General features: G+C 45.8%; 2 protein-coding genes across 3 annotated transcripts; one reads left to right on the forward strand and one right to left on the reverse strand.

Annotated features, from left to right (window-relative positions):
- Window positions 1-1,710: 1,710 nt before the first annotated feature.
- Window positions 1,711-12,229, forward strand: BIRC5 (baculoviral IAP repeat containing 5). Its single transcript, XM_073682521.1, has 4 exons — window positions 1,711-1,924; window positions 11,226-11,335; window positions 11,494-11,611; window positions 12,012-12,229. Exons 1-4 carry the CDS (start codon window positions 1,775-1,777, stop codon window positions 12,099-12,101), a joined length of 468 nt encoding a protein of 155 aa, XP_073538622.1. The 5' UTR covers window positions 1,711-1,774; the 3' UTR covers window positions 12,102-12,229.
- Window positions 12,230-13,824: 1,595 nt separating this feature from the next.
- LOC141272149 (uncharacterized) lies at window positions 13,825-19,718 on the reverse strand. 2 transcript variants are annotated; one of them, XM_073682519.1, is made up of 8 exons: window positions 19,562-19,718; window positions 19,091-19,310; window positions 18,875-18,958; window positions 18,555-18,643; window positions 15,082-15,267; window positions 14,869-15,006; window positions 14,608-14,800; window positions 13,825-14,206 (listed from the first exon to the last, which is right to left on the reverse strand). In XM_073682519.1, exons 1-8 carry the CDS (start codon window positions 19,604-19,606, stop codon window positions 13,929-13,931), a joined length of 1,233 nt encoding a protein of 410 aa, XP_073538620.1. In that variant the 5' UTR covers window positions 19,607-19,718; the 3' UTR covers window positions 13,825-13,928. The 2 variants fall into 2 exon arrangements, with proteins under 2 accessions (XP_073538620.1, XP_073538621.1); XM_073682520.1 differs by having other exon boundaries at window positions 19,521-19,621.
- Window positions 19,719-23,488: the final 3,770 nt, after the last annotated feature.

Here is a 23,488-nt window from a genome sequence, read left to right on the forward strand (position 1 = left end):
AGGAATATAGATATCTGATCCTGGGAAAGCTGGGTGATTGCCAACTACAACCCTGCTATGACTACCCACATGGGTCATCTTTGCTGCAGATTTACAGCTGATTTTTGCACCATGAATCCACAGCATTTCTGTAGTGAAATCAATCCCGGATGAGCGGCACATACTCCACTTTGTGTCCCCTGCTGGTATGTTGTCTTCTTTTTCTAGCAGGGGGAGGGAGTTACATGACTGCTGCAGCCAATCGCCAGCCCAGATTGGCTGCAGCTTTCACATTCTTTCCAAGATGCAACAGAGATTGTTTCTTCCAGCTTGGATGGAACATGAAGGCTGCGGCGGATCAGGGCACCTGATTGGCTGCAGCGGTCACTTGTGTGGCGAGCTGTAAATTTTATTAAAACATGTTAGGGTTCACATGACATTTTGATCACCTGTTATTGCATTTTCCATTTTTTTAATATATTTTTTCTTACTTTATGGGTATCTGTATTAGAAAAAAGTGGGTGATTCAAATGTGTGTGGGTTTTGTTTTTTTTTAGATTTTAATAAACCTTTTTTTTTTTTTATACTTTTTTCTTTTAATCCCCCTTAGCAGACTTGAACCTACTTTATATTGTATAGGGAAAATCATGGCTTCCCTTCATGAAGCCCAATGTGTGGCTGGACGTTTCAGGAGTACCAATATGGTGGTGAAAGCAGAACGGACGACTTAAAGGGGTCGTACAGTGTAAAACAAATCATCATCTATCCGCTGGATGGTTGGTTACTTACCAATCGGCAAAACTTTTATCACCTCTTTACAATGGACACTCAACCACCGCTCCATTCATTCTCTATGGGGCTGCCGAAAAAGCTGATCGCAGCGCTTAATGGCCCCATAGGGAATGAATAGAGCAGCAGTTGATCGTATGCACTGCGGCTCCATTTCAACGGTGCAGGTCCCCGTGGTTGGAACCGCCGCATCGATCAAGAAGTGATCACATATCCAATTTGTTTTCACCAGAAAACCCCTTTAAGAGCCTCTGTCAGAGACTTATAGAGGCATATAAACGGTCAATCAGCAGCGATTGCTGCCGGGTTTCACACAGCCAGGTGTGCGGCGAGTTCAGCTCCTGAGGCCGCTCCACATACCTCGCCGTATTATTACATCCCATGTCAGGAAGGGGTTAAATTAAAGAAGTGGACAATTCCTTTAAAAATATGCACAAATGTCAGTTTCGAGGCAGATTTTCCACAACCTGCATCTAGCGCCCATACAGGATTTTCTGCACAGGAATCTTAGGAGAATCTGCAGCGAATATATAAAGTGTGAACACGACACAGAGGGCTGAAAGCTGCGCTGATTCCACAGCGATGGCTGCATTGTGACACGCGCGCGACATGATGCTGTCGCCTGCTATAAAACTGTCGCCCAACAGCAAAGTGGAAGACGAATCGCAGAAATGTGTGACTATGTGGAGAGAAGCGGCTCCTGTCACCCAACAGTGATGGAGGGGGGTTATTGAAATGAAAGAATCACTTGGGTACTTTTTGGTTACTGAGAAGAACATCAGAAGAATGAAAGGGTTAAGCTCTGAGGGGAAAAACTGCATGTTAATTTTGTCAGTTATATACACAAATAGAGTTCGTTGATGATGACGTCACGGAGTGTGGCTTGATACCGCGGTGGATTTCGGGCATTGTAGTTCGCTATAGTCATTACGTACGTGGTTTCTTTTTTTTTTATCTCCATCCCGTGGTGCTTTGCGTCCTGTTACGTAGATTTGAATTGAGCGCCATGGTGAACACTCCTCCGCTCATCCTGCCGGCGGCTCAGCCCGGGGAGCCCCGGTTACCGGATGAATGGCGCCTGTACCAGCAGGACACACGGGTTCGGACCTTCAGCAACTGGCCGTTCACTGAGGGCTGCGCCTGTACTCCGGAGCGGGTGAGGCAGCTGCCATGTCCTCTGCATACAGTGTGTGTATATGGGAGTGTGCACATGTATGTGCAGATATACAATCTGTATATATAGGAGTGTGTACACATGTGTTTATGTACATGTATGTACAGTGTGTATATAGGGGTGTACATGAATGTATGTCTGTATGTACAGTGAGTGTGTGTATGTGTGTGTGTGTATATATATATATATATATATATGTACAGTGAGTGTGTGTATGTGTGTGTGTATATATATATATATATGTACAGTGTGTGTATGGGAGTGTACATGTATGTACAGTGTGTGTGTATGGGAGTGTACATGTATGTACAGTGTGTGTGTGTATGGGAGTGTACATGTATGTACAGTGTGTGTGTATGGGAGTGTACATGTATGTACAGTGTGTGTGTGTATGGGAGTGTACATGTATGTACAGTGTGTGTGTGTATGGGAGTGTACATGTATGTACAGTGTGTGTGTGTGTATGGGAGTGTACATGTATGTACAGTGTGTGTGTGTGTATGGGAGTGTACATGTATGTACAGTGTGTGTGTGTGTGTATGGGAGTGTACATGTATGTACAGTGTGTGTGTGTGTGTATGGGAGTGTACATGTATGTACAGTGTGTGTGTGTATGGGAGTGTACATGTATGTACAGTGTGTGTGTGTATGGGAGTGTACATGTATGTACAGTGTGTGTGTGTATGGGAGTGTACATGTATGTACAGTGTGTGTGTGTGTATGGGAGTGTACATGTATGTACAGTGTGTGTGTGTGTATGGGAGTGTACATGTATGTACAGTGTGTGTGTGTGTATGGGAGTGTACATGTATGTACAGTGTGTGTGTGTATGGGAGTGTACATGTATGTACAGTGTGTGTGTGTATGGGAGTGTACATGTATGTACAGTGTGTGTGTGTATGGGAGTGTACATGTATGTACAGTGTGTGTGTGTATGGGAGTGTACATGTATGTACAGTGTGTGTGTGTATGGGAGTGTACATGTATGTACAGTGTGTGTGTGTATGGGAGTGTACATGTATGTACAGTGTGTGTGTGTGTATGGGAGTGTACATGTATGTACAGTGTGTGTGTGTGTGTATGGGAGTGTACATGTATGTACAGTGTGTGTGTGTGTGTATGGGAGTGTACATGTATGTACAGTGTGTGTGTGTGTGTGTATGGGAGTGTACATGTATGTACAGTGTGTGTGTGTGTGTGTATGGGAGTGTACATGTATGTACAGTGTGTGTGTGTGTGTGTATGGGAGTGTACATGTATGTACAGTGTGTGTGTGTGTGTGTATGGGAGTGTACATGTATGTACAGTGTGTGTGTGTGTATGGGAGTGTACATGTATGTACAGTGTGTGTGTGTGTGTATGGGAGTGTACATGTATGTACAGTGTGTGTGTGTGTGTATGGGAGTGTACATGTATGTACAGTGTGTGTGTGTGTGTGTATGGGAGTGTACATGTATGTACAGTGTGTGTGTGTGTGTGTATGGGAGTGTACATGTATGTACAGTGTGTGTGTGTGTGTGTGTATGGGAGTGTACATGTATGTACAGTGTGTGTGTGTGTGTATGGGAGTGTACATGTATGTACAGTGTGTGTGTGTGTGTGTATGGGAGTGTACATGTATGTACAGTGTGTGTATGGGAGTGTACATGTATGTACAGTGTGTGTATGGGAGTGTACATGTATGTACAGTGTGTGTGTGGGAGTGTACATGTATGTACAGTGTGTGTGTGTGTGGGAGTGTACATGTATGTACAGTGTGTGTGTGTGTGGGAGTGTACATGTATGTACAGTGTGTGTGTGTGTGGGAGTGTACATGTATGTACAGTGTGTGTGTGTATGGGAGTGTACATGTATGTACAGTGTGTGTGTGTATGGGAGTGTACATGTATGTACAGTGTGTGTGTGTGTATGGGAGTGTACATGTATGTACAGTGTGTGTGTGTGTGTGTATGGGAGTGTACATGTATGTACAGTGTGTGTGTGTGTATGGGAGTGTACATGTATGTACAGTGTGTGTATGGGAGTGTACATGTATGTACAGTGTGTGTGTGGGAGTGTACATGTATGTACAGTGTGTGTGTGTGTGGGAGTGTACATGTATGTACAGTGTGTGTGTGTGTGGGAGTGTACATGTATGTACAGTGTGTGTGTGTGTATGGGAGTGTACATGTATGTACAGTGTGTGTGTGTGTATGGGAGTGTACATGTATGTACAGTGTGTGTGTGTGTATGGGAGTGTACATGTATGTACAGTGTGTGTGTGTGTGTATGGGAGTGTACATGTATGTACAGTGTGTGTGTGTGTATGGGAGTGTACATGTATGTACAGTGTGTGTGTGTGTATGGGAGTGTACATGTATGTACAGTGTGTGTGTGTGTATGGGAGTGTACATGTATGTACAGTGTGTGTGTGTGTATGGGAGTGTACATGTATGTACAGTGTGTGTGTGTATGGGAGTGTACATGTATGTACAGTGTGTGTGTGTGTGTATGGGAGTGTACATGTATGTACAGTGTGTGTGTGTGTGTATGGGAGTGTACATGTATGTACAGTGTGTGTGTGTGTGTGTATGGGAGTGTACATGTATGTACAGTGTGTGTGTGTGTGTGTATGGGAGTGTACATGTATGTACAGTGTGTGTGTGTGTGTATGGGAGTGTACATGTATGTACAGTGTGTGTGTGTGTGTGTATGGGAGTGTACATGTATGTACAGTGTGTGTGTGTGTATGGGAGTGTACATGTATGTACAGTGTGTGTATGGGAGTGTACATGTATGTACAGTGTGTGTATGGGAGTGTACATGTATGTACAGTGTGTGTGTGGGAGTGTACATGTATGTACAGTGTGTGTGTGTGTGGGAGTGTACATGTATGTACAGTGTGTGTGTGTGTGGGAGTGTACATGTATGTACAGTGTGTGTGTGTGTGGGAGTGTACATGTATGTACAGTGTGTGTGTGTATGGGAGTGTACATGTATGTACAGTGTGTGTGTGTATGGGAGTGTACATGTATGTACAGTGTGTGTGTGTGTATGGGAGTGTACATGTATGTACAGTGTGTGTGTGTGTATGGGAGTGTACATGTATGTACAGTGTGTGTATGGGAGTGTACATGTATGTACAGTGTGTGTGTGGGAGTGTACATGTATGTACAGTGTGTGTGTGTGTGGGAGTGTACATGTATGTACAGTGTGTGTGTGTGTGGGAGTGTACATGTATGTACAGTGTGTGTGTGTGTATGGGAGTGTACATGTATGTACAGTGTGTGTATGGGAGTGTACATGTATGTACAGTGTGTGTATGGGAGTGTACATGTATGTACAGTGTGTGTGTGGGAGTGTACATGTATGTACAGTGTGTGTGTGTGTGGGAGTGTACATGTATGTACAGTGTGTGTGTGTGTGGGAGTGTACATGTATGTACAGTGTGTGTGTGTGTGGGAGTGTACATGTATGTACAGTGTGTGTGTGTATGGGAGTGTACATGTATGTACAGTGTGTGTGTGTATGGGAGTGTACATGTATGTACAGTGTGTGTGTGTGTATGGGAGTGTACATGTATGTACAGTGTGTGTGTGTGTATGGGAGTGTACATGTATGTACAGTGTGTGTATGGGAGTGTACATGTATGTACAGTGTGTGTGTGGGAGTGTACATGTATGTACAGTGTGTGTGTGTGTGGGAGTGTACATGTATGTACAGTGTGTGTGTGTGTGGGAGTGTACATGTATGTACAGTGTGTGTGTGTGTATGGGAGTGTACATGTATGTACAGTGTGTGTGTGTGTATGGGAGTGTACATGTATGTACAGTGTGTGTGTGTGTATGGGAGTGTACATGTATGTACAGTGTGTGTGTGTGTGTATGGGAGTGTACATGTATGTACAGTGTGTGTGTGTGTATGGGAGTGTACATGTATGTACAGTGTGTGTGTGTGTATGGGAGTGTACATGTATGTACAGTGTGTGTGTGTGTATGGGAGTGTACATGTATGTACAGTGTGTGTATGGGAGTGTACATGTATGTACAGTGTGTGTGTGGGAGTGTACATGTATGTACAGTGTGTGTGGGAGTGTACATGTATGTACAGTGTGTGTGTGTATGGGAGTGTACATGTATGTACAGTGTGTGTGTGTGTATGGGAGTGTACATGTATGTACAGTGTGTGTGTGTGTATGGGAGTGTACATGTATGTACAGTGTGTGTATGGGAGTGTACATGTATGTACAGTGTGTGTGTGGGAGTGTACATGTATGTACAGTGTGTGTGTGTGTGGGAGTGTACATGTATGTACAGTGTGTGTGTGTGTGGGAGTGTACATGTATGTACAGTGTGTGTGTGTGTATGGGAGTGTACATGTATGTACAGTGTGTGTGTGTGTATGGGAGTGTACATGTATGTACAGTGTGTGTGTGTGTATGGGAGTGTACATGTATGTACAGTGTGTGTGTGTGTATGGGAGTGTACATGTATGTACAGTGTGTGTGTGTGTATGGGAGTGTACATGTATGTACAGTGTGTGTGTGTGTATGGGAGTGTACATGTATGTACAGTGTGTGTGTGTGTATGGGAGTGTACATGTATGTACAGTGTGTGTGTGTGTATGGGAGTGTACATGTATGTACAGTGTGTGTATGGGAGTGTACATGTATGTACAGTGTGTGTATGGGAGTGTACATGTATGTACAGTGTGTGTGTGGGAGTGTACATGTATGTACAGTGTGTGTGTGTGTGGGAGTGTACATGTATGTACAGTGTGTGTGTGTGTGGGAGTGTACATGTATGTACAGTGTGTGTGTGTGTATGGGAGTGTACATGTATGTACAGTGTGTGTGTGTGTATGGGAGTGTACATGTATGTACAGTGTGTGTGTGTGTGTATGGGAGTGTACATGTATGTACAGTGTGTGTGTGTGTGTATGGGAGTGTACATGTATGTACAGTGTGTGTGTGTGTATGGGAGTGTACATGTATGTACAGTGTGTGTGTGTGTATGGGAGTGTACATGTATGTACAGTGTGTGTGTGTGTATGGGAGTGTACATGTATGTACAGTGTGTGTATGGGAGTGTACATGTATGTACAGTGTGTGTGTGGGAGTGTACATGTATGTACAGTGTGTGTGTGTGTGGGAGTGTACATGTATGTACAGTGTGTGTGTGTGTGGGAGTGTACATGTATGTACAGTGTGTGTGTGTATGGGAGTGTACATGTATGTACAGTGTGTGTGTGTATGGGAGTGTACATGTATGTACAGTGTGTGTGTGTGTATGGGAGTGTACATGTATGTACAGTGTGTGTGTGTGTATGGGAGTGTACATGTATGTACAGTGTGTGTGTGTGTATGGGAGTGTACATGTATGTACAGTGTGTGTGTGTGTGTATGGGAGTGTACATGTATGTACAGTGTGTGTGTGTGTATGGGAGTGTACATGTATGTACAGTGTGTGTGTGTGTATGGGAGTGTACATGTATGGCTGTATGTACAGTGTGTGTATATAGGGATGTACAGTACAGACCAAAAGTTTGGACACACCTCATTTAAAGATTTTTCTGTATTTTCATGACTTTGAAAATTGTACATTCACACTGAAGGCATCAAAACTATGAATTAACACATGTGGAATTATATACTTAGCAAAAAAGTGTGAACCAACTGAAAATATGACTTATATTCTAGGTTCTTCAAAGTAGCCACCTTTTGCTTTGATGACTGCTTTGCACACTCTTGATGAGCTTCAAGAAGTAGTCACCGGAAATGGTCTTCCAACAATCTTGAAGGAGTTCCCAGAGATGCTTAGCACTTGTTGACCCTTTTGCCTTCACTCTGCGGTCCAGCTCACCCCAAACCATCTCGATTGGGTTCAGGTCTGGTGACTGTGGAGGCCAGGTCATCTGGCGTAGCACCCCATCACTCAGTAATGATGGCCACTCGTTTTTCTTTACTTAGCTGCTTTTTTCTTGCCATAATACAAATTCTAAGTAAAGAAAAACGAGTGGCCATCATTACTTTAAGAAATGAAGGTCAATCAGTGCGAAAAATTGGGCAAAACTTTGAAAGTGTCCCCAAGTGCAGTTGCAAAAACCATCAAGCGCTACAAAGAAACTGGCTCACATGAGGACCGCCACAGGAAAGGAAGACCAAGAGTCACCTCTGCTTCTGAGGATAAGTTTATCCGAGTCCCAGCCTCAGAAATCGCAGGTTAACAGCAGCTCAGATTAGAGACCAGGTCAATGCCACACAGAGTTCTAGCAGCAGACACATCTCTACAACAACTGTTAAGAGGAGACTTTGTGCAGCAGGCCTTCATGGTAAAATAGCTGCTAGGAAACCACTGCTAAGGACAGGCAACAAGCAGAAGAGACTTGTTTGGGCTAAAGAACACAAGGAATGGACATTAGACCAGTGGAAATCTGTGCTTTGGTCTGATGAGTCCAAATTTGAGATCTTTGGTTCCAACCACTGTGTCTTTGTGCGACGCAGAAAAGGTGAACGGATGGACTCTACATGCCTGGTTCCCACCGTGAAGCATGGAGGAGGAGGTGTGATGGTGTGGGGGTGCTTTGCTGGTGACACTGTTGGGGATTTATTCAAAATTGAAGGCATACTGAACAAGCATGGCTACCACAGCAACTTGCAGCGGCATGCTATTCCATCCGGTTTGCGTTTAGTTGGACCTTCATTTATTTTTCAACAGGACAATGACCCCAAACACACCTCCAGGTGGTGTAAGGGCTATTTGACCAAGAAGGAGAGTGATGGGGTGCTACGCCAGATGACCTAGCCTCCACAGTCGCCAGATCTGAACCCAATCGAGATGGTTTGGGGTGAGCTGGACCGCAGAGTGAAGGCAAAAGGGCCAACAAGTGCTAAGCATCTCTGGGAACTCCTTCAAGATTGTTGGAAGACCATTTCCGGTGACTACCTCTTGAAGCTCATCAAGAGAATGCCAAGAGTGTGCAAAGCCGTCATCAAAGCAAAAGGTGGCTACTTTGAAGAACCTAGAATATAAGACATATTTTCAGTTGTTTCACACTTTTTTGTTAAGTATATAATTCCACATGTGTTAATTCATAGTTTTGATGCCTTCAGTGTGAATGTACAATTTTCATAGTCATGAAAATACAGAAAAATCTTTAAATGAGGTGTGTCCAAACTTTTGGTCTGTACTGTATGTACAGTTTGTATATGGGAGAGTACATTTATGTATGGCTGTATGTACAGTGTATATGGGAGTGTACACCCTTATATACACACTTTACATACAGCCATACATAAATGTACACACACTGTACATACGTGTATACACTGTACATACAGCCATTCATGTGTACATTTATGAATGGCTGTGTGTACACTTATGTATGGCTGTATGTACAGTGTATATAGGGGAGTGTACATTTATGTATGGCTGTGTGTGTATGGGAGTGTATATGTATGTACCGAGGTTTTGTATGGTTGTATTTACAGTGTGTGTATATATGTATATACATTGTGTATATTGGAGAGTATGTACAGATGTATAGTGTGTACATGTATGGATGTATGTATAGGAGAGTGTGGACATGTATGTACCTTATAGACATGTATGAGTCATTGTACAGCCTCGCACACTGTGTATTCTCTGTATCACACGGATGCTTTGTATAGTGGTAACTAGAGATGAGTGAATGGATTCACAGGAGCCTGGTCCAGTGGCCTTGTTAGTAGCCCATGACAGCAGGACATTCTGCACCTCTTCTGATTAGTAGCCATGGTGCAGCGCCATTGTTGTAGCATAAGGGATGCGTGACATTGTGCCAGGATGTTGGCAGGTTGGAGAAGGGTCGCAGGGTCCTGCGGTCATGGATTACTGGCAGGTGGGAGAAGGGTAGCAGGGTCCTGCGGTCATGGATTACTGGCAAGTGGGAGAAGGGTCGCAGAGTCCATCAGTCATGGATTACTGGCAGGTGGGAGAAGGGTAGCAGGGTCCAGCGGTCATGGATTACTGGCAGGTGGGAGAAGGGTAGCAGGGTCCAGCGGTCATGGATTACTGGCAGGTGGGAGAAGGGTAGCAGGGTCCAGCGGTCATGGATTACTGGCAGGTGGGAGAAGGGTAGCAGGGTCCAGCGGTCATGGATTACTGGCAGGTGGGAGAAGGGTAGCAGGGTCCTGCGGTCATGGATTACTGGCAGGTGGGAGAAGTGTCGCAGGGTCCAGCGGTCATGGATTACTGGCAGGTGGGAGGAGGGTCGCAGGGTCCAGCAGTCATGGATTACTGGCAGGTGGGAGAAGGGTCGCTGCGTCCTGCGGTTATGGATTACTGGCAGGTGGGAGGAGTGTCGCTGGGTCCTGCGGTCATGGATTACTGGCAGGTGGGAGAAGGGTCCAGCGGTCATGGATTACTGGCAGGTGGGAGAAGGGTAGCAGGGTCCAGCGGTCATGGATTACTGGCAGGTGGGAGAAGGGTAGCAGGGTCCAGCGGTCATGGATTACTGGCAGGTGGGAGAAGGGTAGCAGGGTCCAGCGGTCATGGATTACTGGCAGGTGGGAGAAGGGTAGCAGGGTCCAGCGGTCATGGATTACTGGCAGGTGGGAGAAGGGTAGCAGGGTCCTGCGGTCATGGATTACTGGCAGGTGGGAGAAGTGTAGCAGGGTCCTGCGGTCATGGATTACTGGCAGGTGGGAGAAGTGTCGCAGGGTCCAGCAGTCATGGATTACTGGCAGGTCGGAGGAGGGTCGCAGGGTCCAGCAGTCATGGATTACTGGCAGGTGGGAGAAGGGTCGCTGCGTCCTGCGGTCATGGATTACTGGCAGGTGGGAGGAGTGTCGCTGGGTCCTGCGGTCATGGATTACTGGCAGGTGGGAGAAGGGTCCAGCGGTCATGGATTACTGGCAGGTGGGAGGAGGGTCGCAGGGTCCTGCAGTCTTGGATTACTAACATGGCCACTGGATTAGGCACCTGCCAATCGATTTGTTCATCTCTATCTTGGAGCCACGGATCCCCCGGTAAGTGCCGTTCTCCCCATATGACTTCTCTCTTCCAAGAAACAGGGCTAAGTTGTTATGGGCCGAGGCCGCAGTGTACAGTTGTCGCAGTAGATGTGGCTCTGTATACCGGACCTTATGGAGTATGTACTGTATATACACCGGGAGGGCAGTGTCTTCTGAATGACACAGGAGATGTTGGGAGCAGTAGTACCACCCACACATTGTCAGAGTGTCTAATGGGTCAGCCATTAGCGGTAATGATTCCACTGACTGCCCTGGTCCTGCAGTCGCTAACCATTATCTTCCTCCTTACAGATGGCTGCAGCCGGCTTCATCCACTGTCCTGGGGGGAACAGCCCTGATGTCGCACAGTGTTTCTTCTGCCTGAAGGAGCTGGAGGGATGGGAACCGGAGGACGACCCCATGTAAGTGTGGATGGAAGGGAGGGAGCGCCATCGCGGGCATCCACTGTAGAAAGGCAGGTGACTGCAGCAGGGGGCGCTGTAATGGCAGCCATATTGGTAGGTGTAGCTGAGCGATCTATGAGGTGTGAATCCCTTTATGACTTCAGTTCCCCTTCCAGCCAGGAACACATGAAGCACGCCCCGGCCTGTCCCTTCATCAGCCTGAAGAAGACGCCAGAAGAGCTGACACTCAGTGAATTTCTGAAGCTGGATAGGGAGCGGGTGAAGATAAAAATGGTGAATAGACTGCCTCTCTTCAAAACTAGCAAACCAATCAGAGCTTAGTATTCAGAAAAATAGCGCCACCTCTGATCACATATGGCATTGAACATCAGCACAATTTACTTGAAAGCTGCAATACCAGGCCTGGCACTGTTTATGGGGAAATTGCAGACCCCTTCTAACCACTGTTCATATTGGAAATTGTGGTTTTGACAATCTGGACACCTATATAGTGGTGGTAAATCTAGACTCGTAATCATACTGCCTGGGCAATGAGTGACACTCATGTTCTTGTCACTTTATTTCAGGGGAACTTTCCAAATCTTCCCTGTGTAGCTGAGTCACTTGTCAGTTTGTCCATTAGTGGGTGCCGTCTCTCAGTATTGTATCTCATATCCTGTCTCTTCTCTCCCAGCTTAAAGTGATGAACCAACACATTGAGACGTTCCAGACTTTGACGCAGAGGACGAGAGGATCGCTGGAGAAGCTGGATAAGGATGACTGAGCCCCTCCATCCCCCGCTGTGCGGTGTATATAGTGTTAATATTTTCTTCTCCGTCGTCCCATTCTGTTTTTACTGCTGCCTGTAACATTCCCTTTAATAAACTGTCCCAGCTGGGTGCAAATAATCTATTCTACTGACTGATGACAATGATTGCTGCATTATAGGGGTCAGCAATATACCTGCAGCCTTCATTGAGGAGTGGGGGGGGGGGGGGTATATCAATAATCTGTGCATGCCCAGACCTTGCAGCGGGGCTTACAAAAGTATTGGTCACCTCACCGCCAAGTTTCCGCCATTGCCGGATGTCCAGAAAACTTGCACATGTGTAGATCATAACAATAGAAGATGCTGATGGCTGTGCTGTCACACTACCATCCATCACTGATCATTTTCTGGACTAGAGCGGCGTCTTCACAACCATTTGTTTAGCCTGCCATTTTATAGTGGTTGTCTGGCGCCTCTCACCTCGGACTGTGTCTACACAACCTCCCTGGCGTCACTTGCCTTCCAATATGGAAGTGGCACCAGACAACCCTTTAAAAGTCCTAAAATAGTCCCTTAAAGTTGTGGTCAGAAACTGACATTTATTTTAATCCTAAATGTCTGTCTAATGTAATAATATACTTAAATTAAAAATTCCCTATCATTCCTTCACTACTCTGAATTATATAATTTTTTTGACGCTTCGTTTCAGGGTGGGGCGCAGTGACCGCAGCCTCTGCCCCCTGATGTCCTGTGTGAGTATCCTGGCAGGAGCTGGGACTTAGCGTCAAGCAGCAAGTAGGTAAAAAAAAATAGCAGATAGCGTAGTGAGGGAATGATATATTGAATTTTTAGTTAAGTATTGTAGACAAATTAGTTTACATTAGACATTTAGGATTAAAATGTTAGTTTTGGACTACCCCTTTAAGGGTGCACAGTCAGCATATTTAGCAATCTTCAGCATTGCGATATATACCCTCTCCCCCACACTGACTGCTGTGATGAAAGCTGAAGATGTTAGTAATCTCTCTACTTCCAGCACTCGTTATCACACACGATCCACCATTGAGGAGAGAAGACTCACAACCTGCTCTAAGCTATTGTGGGGGCGTGTTCTTTCCCCTGTATCTTGCTGCCTGCTTATGATTGGTCAACGTCATTCAGGGGAAGAACACTGGTAACTCCCACCCCACCTCCCGGACTTAATTACATCCTATACTTTACACGCTAATATCTCTGCAATGGAGAGGAGAAAATAAACTACCGTCACTAGACCAAGATGTGGCCAGTTTAACATGCCCAAACTGGTGAAAGGTCCTGTTTAAAGGCATGTATTATCAACTTAAACATTTTGCAAAGGCTTTGTATCCATACCCATTGCTGACATCTGAATGAGCCACATGAGAATTTGTCAGTGAGCTCCTTCTGACAAGAGTTTGGAGCTCGTATCATCCGTATTTTTCTGAGCTCCTTTGATTTATGACCACATACAAGTCTGGCTGAACTTTGATGTGGTTTTTAAATCACCACAGAGGAATCCAGAAAAATACAGATGAGCGTTACATACTCTGTCAGGATGAGCTCGCTGACATTCTTAGATTAACTCATGCTTCAGCAATAAGACAAAACTGGAAACGCGTAGGGTCTGATTCATTTTAGTTCTTCAGACTATTCCTTACTTAGATCTCGCCATGCGCCTTGTCTATTGAGACAGGAGCTGGTTACATGTTCAGCTCTGCTGTGCGGGTCACATCCCTTTATTCTACGTTCATGTACAAGGACTGATTGATGGTCGGCATAAAAGCAGTGATTCGGCAGTAGTGTAAAATTCCAGTGCCCCTCTTGCTAGGGAGCCCCTGTTTTGTATGTTTGTAGCACCCACTTGAGCTTTTCCAGTGCTTGCAGGGTGTTTTCCGTGGACACGTCCCGATGCCAGACGAGCCGTACGGTGCCAGGAGAGATGACCAGAGCTTTCACCGCCACACCGGACTGCTGGTCGCATGCGCTCAGACGGTCACACAGATCCTGACCACTCAGCGGTGCCATGATTGTGAGCAGCACCATGTTACTGTCCACTGCAGCCGGGTCCGTGCTGCAGACGGGCGAGGCCAGCTCGTGTACCGCTGGAAGGAAAAGTTGGCAGTTTAAAGGGCTTGTTCTGGACTATGTACCATGCACCTCTCCAATGAACTTTAGGCCAGGGACAAATCTGTATATGGACCTCCCAACCCAAACTTAGACATATGATCGGCTGAACCCAGCTTTATGGGGAATATGCGCTGAAATATATCCAGCCTGGAAAAGGGGAATCCGTATTACCAAGGAATCGCTACTCAAGCAATTCTCATACCTTTTTTTGTGCTGCATTAAAATACAACTGCTCCCATTGGGGAGATCTATGCAAATTAAAGGGGTTTCGCAGGCTTACTATTATGGATGACCTAGGCTTAGGAGAGGGCATCAGTATCAAATGGTTTAGGGTCCAGCACCCCCTACAGATTAGCTGGGTACTGCGGCGTCTTACCTTTGGCAAACGTCTTGGCGTTCTGATGATCTAACTTTACGTTCTCTTTTGCAAGTTTCAATGCCACCAGTCCGGCGGCCGCCAGTACACCCGCCTGCCGCATTCCTCCCCCGAGCATCTTCCGTACCCGCCGCGCCTCCGCAATAAACTCTGCTTTGCCCGCAAGTAAGGAACCCACTGGTGCCCCAAGTCCCTGCACAAAACACAAGAATCCTCTATAGATACTGAGTAGGTAGTTTTCATTTTTCGTGAATTCCTTACCTTTGACAGACACAGTGACACGGAGTCACAGAAGCGGACAATCTCTGCTGCCTCCACCTCCAGCGCCTCTGCAGCATTGTGGAGTCGCGCCCCATCTAGGTGGATCTTCAGCCCGTAGCGATCTGCCAGGTCCCGTACCTGCGGAGGAAGATGGGAGTGAGATCATCTGGTGGGGGGTGGTACACATAGTACAGCGCGGTGCACTGCACCCACCTCCTGCATGTAGGATAGGGGGAGCACGCGGCCCCCCATGCGGTTGTGGCTGTTCTCTAAGCAAATGAGACACGTCTGAGCAACATGCACATCTGGGTAGCTATGCTGGATCTTGCTCTCCAAATCCTTCAAGTCCAGGCGTCCGTCTTTCAGGGTCCGTACAGAACGAGGGAACACTCCTGCAACCTGTGCGAAACGCGGTAGCACAAATGTGAAAAATGTGTATATATTTGGGGGGGAAGAAAAAAATTCTATTTGTCTGATGTTCATCATGTGGTCTAAGTGACTTTATTCTGTAGTTTTTATGACTTTTGCACAATAAAAAATAAAGTTCATTGATGGATCAGGATGAGGGTTTTACTTTATTTTATTTTTTTGCATGATGAGGAAAAAAAAAAAAAGGAAAAGACTGTTTACAGCATTTGGATCTCATTCACCCATGTATTCTAGCAGTGTTTTCCGCAGATCATGTACCCATTATAGTCTATGGAGCTGTTCACATGTGTGCGGGCTTTTTTTGTAGACAAAGGGGGCGATTCATCAAGACCATACAATCTCTCGCTGGTCTTGACGATTCGGCGTGTTGGAGCGGGCGCACATCTCACGCTCCAGCTCTGCCCACTTTGTTGGAGTTGGGGCGAGAATAGCGTGTTTTTTATCTAACAAGGTAGAAAGAATTTGGCGGGGTTTTTTTTTTTCAAATTGTTCTGTTTACTCTTCCGGGGTCCAAAAATGTGACTTTTTGGGCAGATTATGACCTTTCTCATACATCGAATTGCAATGTAGGGAAAAAAAAAGCGCAGATGCTGGCGGTATAGTCACTCAAGTGAAAGGCGCTATATCACCACTCACAGTGTTTTTTGTTTAACCTTGGTACATAAGGGTCAGGGACCATACTTGAGCACTTTGCACTTGGACTGTCCTTTTTGCTTTTCTCCATTTTTTATTTTGTATCTAAGTGACGGATCAAATCCCACACTTATCTGACCATTGCAGGTGAATTCTGACCCTCAAAAAAAAGCTATTGACCATTTGCCAATTTTTGCACTTTTTTTTTTTTTTCCAATCTGTACCAATTCAGACTTGGCACTGAATTTTGGGAACGGTGGATGTGACTGGACCTCTGTGCTCAGACACTATGGAGGGCGGTGGAGCAGCCTGCTAGACCAGATGAGCGCATGTTGCGATTTTTTTTTTCAACATGGACATGAGGTCCATGCGCTAACACGTAGGCTGCCTTGTATTTTTGGGACCGGTGTATTCAAAATCAGCACAGCCCCATCAGACGTTGCAGGATAACACCTGTATGGTCAATATACACTGCTCAAAAAAATAAAAGGAACACTTAAACAACAGAATATAACTCCAAGTAAATCAAACTGTTCACTTAGGAAGCAACACTGACTGACAATCAATTTCACATGCTGTTGTGCAAATGGAATAGACAATAGATGGAAATTATTGGAAATTATCAAGACAACCTCAATAAAGGAGTGGTTCTGAAGGTGGGGATCACAGACCACATCTCAGTACCAATGCTTTCTGGCTGATGTTTTAGTCACTTTTGAATGTTGGTTGTGCTTTCACACTCGTGGTAGCATGAGACGGACTCTACAACCCACAGAAGTTGCTCAGGTAGTGCAGCTCATCCAGGATGGCACATCAATGCGAGCTGTGGCAAGAAGATTTGCTGTGTCTGTCAGCATAGTGTCCAGAGGCTGGAGGCGCTACCAGGAGACAGGCCAGTACACCAGGAGACGTGGAGAGGGCCGTAGGAGGGTGACGACCTAGCAGCCTGACTGTTACCTCCGCCTTTGTGCAAGGAGGAACAGGAGAAGCACTGCCAGAGCCCTGCAAAATGACCTCCAGCAGGCCACAAATGTGCATGTGTCTGCACAAACGGTTAGAAACCGACTCCATGAGGGTGGTATGAGGGCCCGACGTCCACAGATGGGGGTTATGCTCACAGTCCAACACCGTGCAGGACGCTTGGCATTTGCCACAGAACACCAGGATTGGCAAAGTCACCACTGGTGCCCTGTGCTCTTCACAGATGAAAGCAGGTTCACACTGAGCACATGTGACAGAGACTGGAGATGCCGTAGAGAGCAATCTGCTGCCTGCAACATCCTTCAGCATGACCGGTTTGGCAGTGGGTCAGTAATGGTGTGGGGTGGCATTTCTTTGGAGGACCGCACAGCCCTCCATGTGCTCGCCAGAGGTAGCCTAACTGCCATTAGGTAACTAGATGAGATCCTCAGACCCCTTGTGAGACCATATGCTGGTGCGGTTGGCCCTGGGTTCCTCCTAATGCAGGACAATGCCAGACCTCATGTGGCTGGAGTGTGTCAGCAGTTCCTGCAAGATGAAGGCATTGAAGCTATGGACTGGCCCGGCCGTTCCCCAGACCTGAATCTGATTGAGCACATCTGGGACATCATGTCTCGCTCCATCCACCAACGTCACGTTGCACCACAGACTGTCCAGGAGTTGGCGGATGCTTTAGTCCAGTTCTGGGAGGAGATCCCACAGGAGACCATCCGCAACCTCATCAGGAGCATGCCCAGGCATTGTAGGGAGGTCATACAGGCACGTGGAGGCCACACACAATACTGAGACTCATTTTGACTTGTTTTAAGGACATTACATCAAAGTTGGATCAGCCTGTAGTGTGTTTTTCCACTTTAATTTTGGGGGTGACTCCAAATCCAGGCCTCAGTTGGTTAATAAATGTGATTTCCATTGATGATTTTTGTGTGATTTTGCTGTCAGCACATTCAACTTTGTACAGAACAAAGTATTCAAGGAGAATATTTCATTCATTCAGATCTAGGATGTGTTATTTGAGTGTTCCTTTTTTTTTGAGCAGTGTATATAGTGTGTATACAGGAGAGTATGTACAGATATATAGTGTGTACATGTATGTACAGTGCGTGCATAGGAGTGTGTACATGTATGGATGTATGTATAGGAGAGTGTGGACATGTATGTACCTTTATAGACATGTATGAGTCGTTGTACAGCCTCGCACACTGTGTATTCTCTGTATCACACGGATGCTTTGTACAGTGGTAACTAGAGATGAGTGAATGGATTCACAGGAGCCCATGACAGCAGGACATTCTGCGCCTCTTCTGATTAGTAGCCATGGGGCAGCGTCACTGTTGTAGCATAAGGGACGAGTGACATTGTGCCAGGATGTTGGCAGGTAGAAGGAGGGTCGCACGGTCCTGGATTATTGGCAGTATTTCATTCATTCAGATCTAGGATGTATTATTTGAGTGTTCCCTTTATTTTTTTGAGCAGTGTATATAGTCTCTGCTGTTACAAGCGACACACACCAGGTGGCAGCACAACATAAACGCACGTAGAGTAGAACACAGTGAAATGGATGCAAGTGCATTTAAGACCCTAGGATGGGTGAGGGTCCCAGTGATCAGAAAATAACCCTTTAATGTCCTCAGGTGTCTTACCTGTGCCGTATTTCCCTGCTCATAGAAGAACGTGTGAGATTCATCCCCAACCAGGACCTCCGATCCCCTGAGCCGGCAGTGAACCATGACTGGCGAGAGACGGGACGTAATGATAAACCAGTCTGCTGCACCCTGCTTGCTGTCAATGAATGACGAAGGCAGAAAAGCAGCCAATACATGGCGACGAGCCATGCACTTGGACTTAGATGGGTGTGCCGGGCCTCATTCAGTTGCAGTAAGCAGAGATCTTGAAAACAGCCAAGATGCATTAGAAAAATGCTACGTTTTTGCTGATGTGCACATTGGCTCGGGCCACTTGCCTGCGATCAGATTTCCCATGGTGGCGGTGGTCACAAACAGAGCGTCTTCCGTTCCGAGGAGCTGCGCCGTATGTCGCTGAAGCTCTGTAGGCAAAAACATAAGTAATTTGTCACTAAAGGGACACTCCACTTAAAGTTTGTGTTTTGTTAGAGGGGTACCATCAGCTGCCATATCCTTAAAGACCTCCCCCCCCCTTCTCCAAACATGACACTCGCCATTCACAGTGGGGTCTTCACCATAGACGTCATCTCCCACCTCTGCCTCGGCCATGGCTCTCCTCATCTCCGCGCAGGGCTTGGTGACGGTGTCGCTGCGCAGATCCACCACCATGGCGCCTATGTTTGCACCGCTTTGGCTTCTTGTATACATGGAGCGGAAAATGGGGCAAAACGGGGGCGCGCTAAGTGCCAGACTTTTATTACGATGAGGACTGACCTGAAAGAACATATGGAAATGATGTCATTCACATCTGATAATCTAGAATATCTGATAATCCGGCACCTGCCCGTGCCCGATGTCCGTACTATCGCTGTATTATGAGTTTCGCCATTTTGGATACTATTTTGGGGAGTTTTCGCCTCCCTTCTCCCAAAACAGTCAAATGATGCAAAGTCTTCCATGTTGCAAAATGCACAAAATTCCTACATTTGCAAAGCAGCCATATGTATAGAGCCATAATACAATACCCAGCAGCGGATCCCCAGGGACACAGCCGCCCTCACTCTCTTCATAGGGCAAGATACAAGTAACTCTATGGAATTTGGACCCCAGGAGTCGCGGAGTGACGTGAGAAAACACGCTGTAAATGCCGGACTACATTTCCCGTCATGCACCGAGCGCTTATCTCGTAGGCGGGGGGTGGAGAAAGGCAAACATGCACCCTGGGAGCTGTAGTTTAACCCTCTGCTGGGCAGCTGTAAACTGCTAAGTAATGTGAACATTGGAGAAAAGTTGATAATTAACGATTCCTTGATGTACGTGAGATTAGAACTACTCAGAAAACCATAAAATAAGTAATGTAGGTGTTAAGTAGAGCAGTTTACCTTTGCATCCAATCAGATTCCGGCTCTTATTTTTCTAAAGCAGGTTAAAGAATGAAAGAAGGGATCTGATTGGTTGCTAGGGTAGTATTAGGGCATTGCTAGATTAGCTGTGATTTAAAGGGACAGAAATTTACAAGGCGCGTCGATGTATTTGACAAAAAACACAATAAACAGTGCATGTAAATTTCCTCAACACAGTTACTACAGTGGTCTCTCTAGCTTTCACAAAACTACAACTCCCAGCATCACCTGCTTTAGTTTTGCGTGCTCTTAACTGCGATATGCATGGAAAATTGCTATTTAAGTGATATAAAAAAGGTAATCCCACTTGGAATACTCCCTTTAAAACAATCGCTGAAGTAGTAATTCCCTAACATACAAGAATTTGCATAGCAACTGTTCCCCATAGCTACCAACCAGATACCTTATTCCCATCTTTCCCCATAGAATGAGGGTAGTAGTCGACTACTGTGAACCCTTTGACCCCTTGAGGAACCGTGAGTCGGTCTCGTCATCTTATCTGAAGTCTGAGGAACCAATTCTGTGACTTTACCAAAAAATTAAGATTAATCACAGAGGACGGGCATCTTCTTAAGACGGTGCAATGTATTGCCTCCGGGGTTGTTTCTGCACCCGAATACAAGGTCCTAAAAAGGCGTCACTCAGCTTTCCCAATGTCCTGAACAGCAAATAGGTAAACTGCCATTCAGGAACCTGAGGAAGAAAATCCTAAAACTATATTAAATGTGGATTCAGTGCCAATAAAAAAAATAAAAAAAAGCTGTAATGGCGGCCATATTGGCTGTCACCCAGCTTTCCTAGAAAAGCTAGGTGAATATCGCTGAGCCATAATGGCGGCCTTAATATCAAAATCTTATTCCGAAGGGACTGTCTTTAAAGGGTTTTTCCTATCTTCAGTGATGGATATTGTCAGGTAGTTCTTGTAAAAACAAGCACTTTTGCAATTTACTGCTTGTTAAAATTTGCAGCCATTCTTGAGTTATTAACACTTTTCTTTGTTGCTTAGGAGACCGACCACTGCTGCTGTCTTCCTTGTAAGCACTGTCCTGAAGTAACAGCATGCTCCAGCTATCCTGGGAAGCTTCAAAACAGCGAACAAGCTCAACATAAAAGAGCTTGTAAGCACTACATGTGTTCTACTGATTAGCTGCAGTGGTCGGTCTCCAAGGGCAACGAGATGTAAGCAAAAGAAAAGTGTTAATATCTCAAGAACGGCTGTTGGTTTTAATAAGCAGTAAATTGCAAAGTTGTTTGTATTTACAAGCGCTAGCCGACAAGATGTGAATATACCTTTAAGGCAGGTGTGAGGGAAAGTCGTAATGGCGGCTAGATATAACTAATGAACTGACTGCTCAAGAAGGACTCTTCCTTTGTTATTAGACTCCGTGTTCGAGATGGGAACCTGATTGACCCTAATAAAAATCAGTGACCCTATTACAGCTGAGTAGAGACACCTTAAAGGAGCGGTATAGGCAGCCATCTTGGATATCTTTGATGGAGCACAACTGAATGTGTCCTTATTAAAGGGGTATTCCAGCCAGAAACATTTATCAGATCAGGGGCAATATTATGCAGGAGCCCATGGATGACAGAGAATAGGGGCCCTCTTCACTTTTGATTTTACCTCCTTGCCTTCCAAGAGCTATAACTTTATTATTTTCCGGTCCGTATCGTTGTATCACGGCTTGTTCTCCTGCGGTACCAGACCATTTTGGAATCCATACGACTTTCCGATCAGTTTTTATTTTCTTTTTTTGGAATGATCAAAAATCATTTTATTTTATTTCATTTTTGGGCTTCGGCGTTCTGGTGTGATAAGAACTGTCATTTTTTTTTGGACCTTTTTTATTGGTCTCATGATCATTTAGAAAGAAAAACCTTTTTAAAAATTTACTGTAAAATTACCGATCTCCTATGAAGCCCAGCCAAAGGCTAGGCTTCAGAGGTGTACCAACAAGGATGGCAGACTCGGAGGGCCGCCATGACAATGCCATCGCCATCGCCACCCCTTGATCTATGGCGGGAAATGGTAACAGGCATCAGAAGGGACTCCTCCCCCCCATTTTTAACCACTGAAATGCCGCTGTCACGATTGCCGAGGGCAGCATAATAGGGGTTACGTATGCAGCAGGAAGACTTGGGTGCCAGCTGTATAACACAGCTGGCGCTAGCCCTGTTGGATGCAGTGGGCACATACAGCAGATGTTCATAACTGAAATCTAGGCAGAGTGGGCCCCCCAAGTGCTATGGACCCCTGGGGACTGTTCCCTCCCTGGCTATATCTATAGGGGCCCCCGATGATCACTAGAACAGTATGTCCTGGGCAACCTCAGCTCCGCTCCATCTTGAGTGTGTTTGCTTTGTTTCTAGGATAGGGATTCCCCTCGGTCATTTCCTTTGTTTATCCCACAGCCCAAAAAAAAAAAAAAGTCGCCCCATCCAAGTGTTCCCCGCAACGATCACGCCCTGCAGCTGTTTTTTGCCGTGAGCGCACGCTTCAGGAATCCAGTGTGGAAACATTTGTGTAAGCGTTTTGGAAACTGGGCGAAAATGAGCCTGTAACCATGGCGGTCACAAAACAAACGTGTCGTAATCCCCCTTCCCTGCCGCTGGAGAGGGGTTCTGGGAACTCTGCAGCCACGAAGTGAAGACTTAAGAAACCTATTCCTGTAAAGTAGCCGTCATGTGTAGTCACACATGAGTAACAGACCAAGCTGGCCTTGGAAAGGATGGGGGGGGGTCATCCAAAATAATCGCTTATAAAGCAATTCCCTAATATACGTATGTTTTCAGAATTGTTCTTGGGTTCCTGTGATTTTTGCCATTCAGTAGGATGGGAAAGAAGAATGAAATAAAGTACAGATTATGGGAGTAAGGAAAAAAAGATGGATGGCATAGTAGAGATTATGGGGCTAGGGAAAGATGGATGATATAAAGTAGATATTATGGGGCACAGGAAAACTGGATGACAGAGATTATGGGGGCTAGGGAAAGCTGGATGACATAGTAGAGATTATGGGATTTAGGGAAAGATGAATGACAGAGATTATGGAGGTAAGGGAAAGATGGGTGACATAAAGAGGAAATTAGAAAGCACGGGAAAATCAATAGCATAACGGAGATTATGGAGTTTAGGGAAAACTGGATTACATAGAGATTATGGGGTTTAGGGAAATCTGGATGACAGAGATTATGGGGGCTAGAAAAAGCTGGATGACATAAAGATTATAGGGGCTAGGGAAAGCTGGATGACATAAAGGTTATGGGGACTAGGGAAAGCTGGATGATATAGAGATTATGGGGGCTAGGGAAAGATTGATGACAGATTATGGGGGCTAAAGTGAGCTGGATGACAGAGATTATGGGGGCTAGGGAGAGCTGGATGACAGAGAGTATGGGGGCTAGGGAGAGCTGGATGACAGAGATTATGGGGGTTAGGGAGAGCTGGATGACAGAGATTATGGGGGATAGGGAAAGCTGGACGACAGAGATTATGAAGGTAAGGGAAAGGTGGATGACATAAAGTAGAGATTATTTGGAGATGAGGAT

This window comes from Phyllobates terribilis, unplaced genomic scaffold (genome assembly GCF_046119375.1).
Source record: "Phyllobates terribilis strain yellow unplaced genomic scaffold, ASM4611937v1 Scaffold_5__5_contigs__length_657084704, whole genome shotgun sequence".
Taxonomy (NCBI): domain Eukaryota; kingdom Metazoa; phylum Chordata; class Amphibia; order Anura; family Dendrobatidae; genus Phyllobates; species Phyllobates terribilis.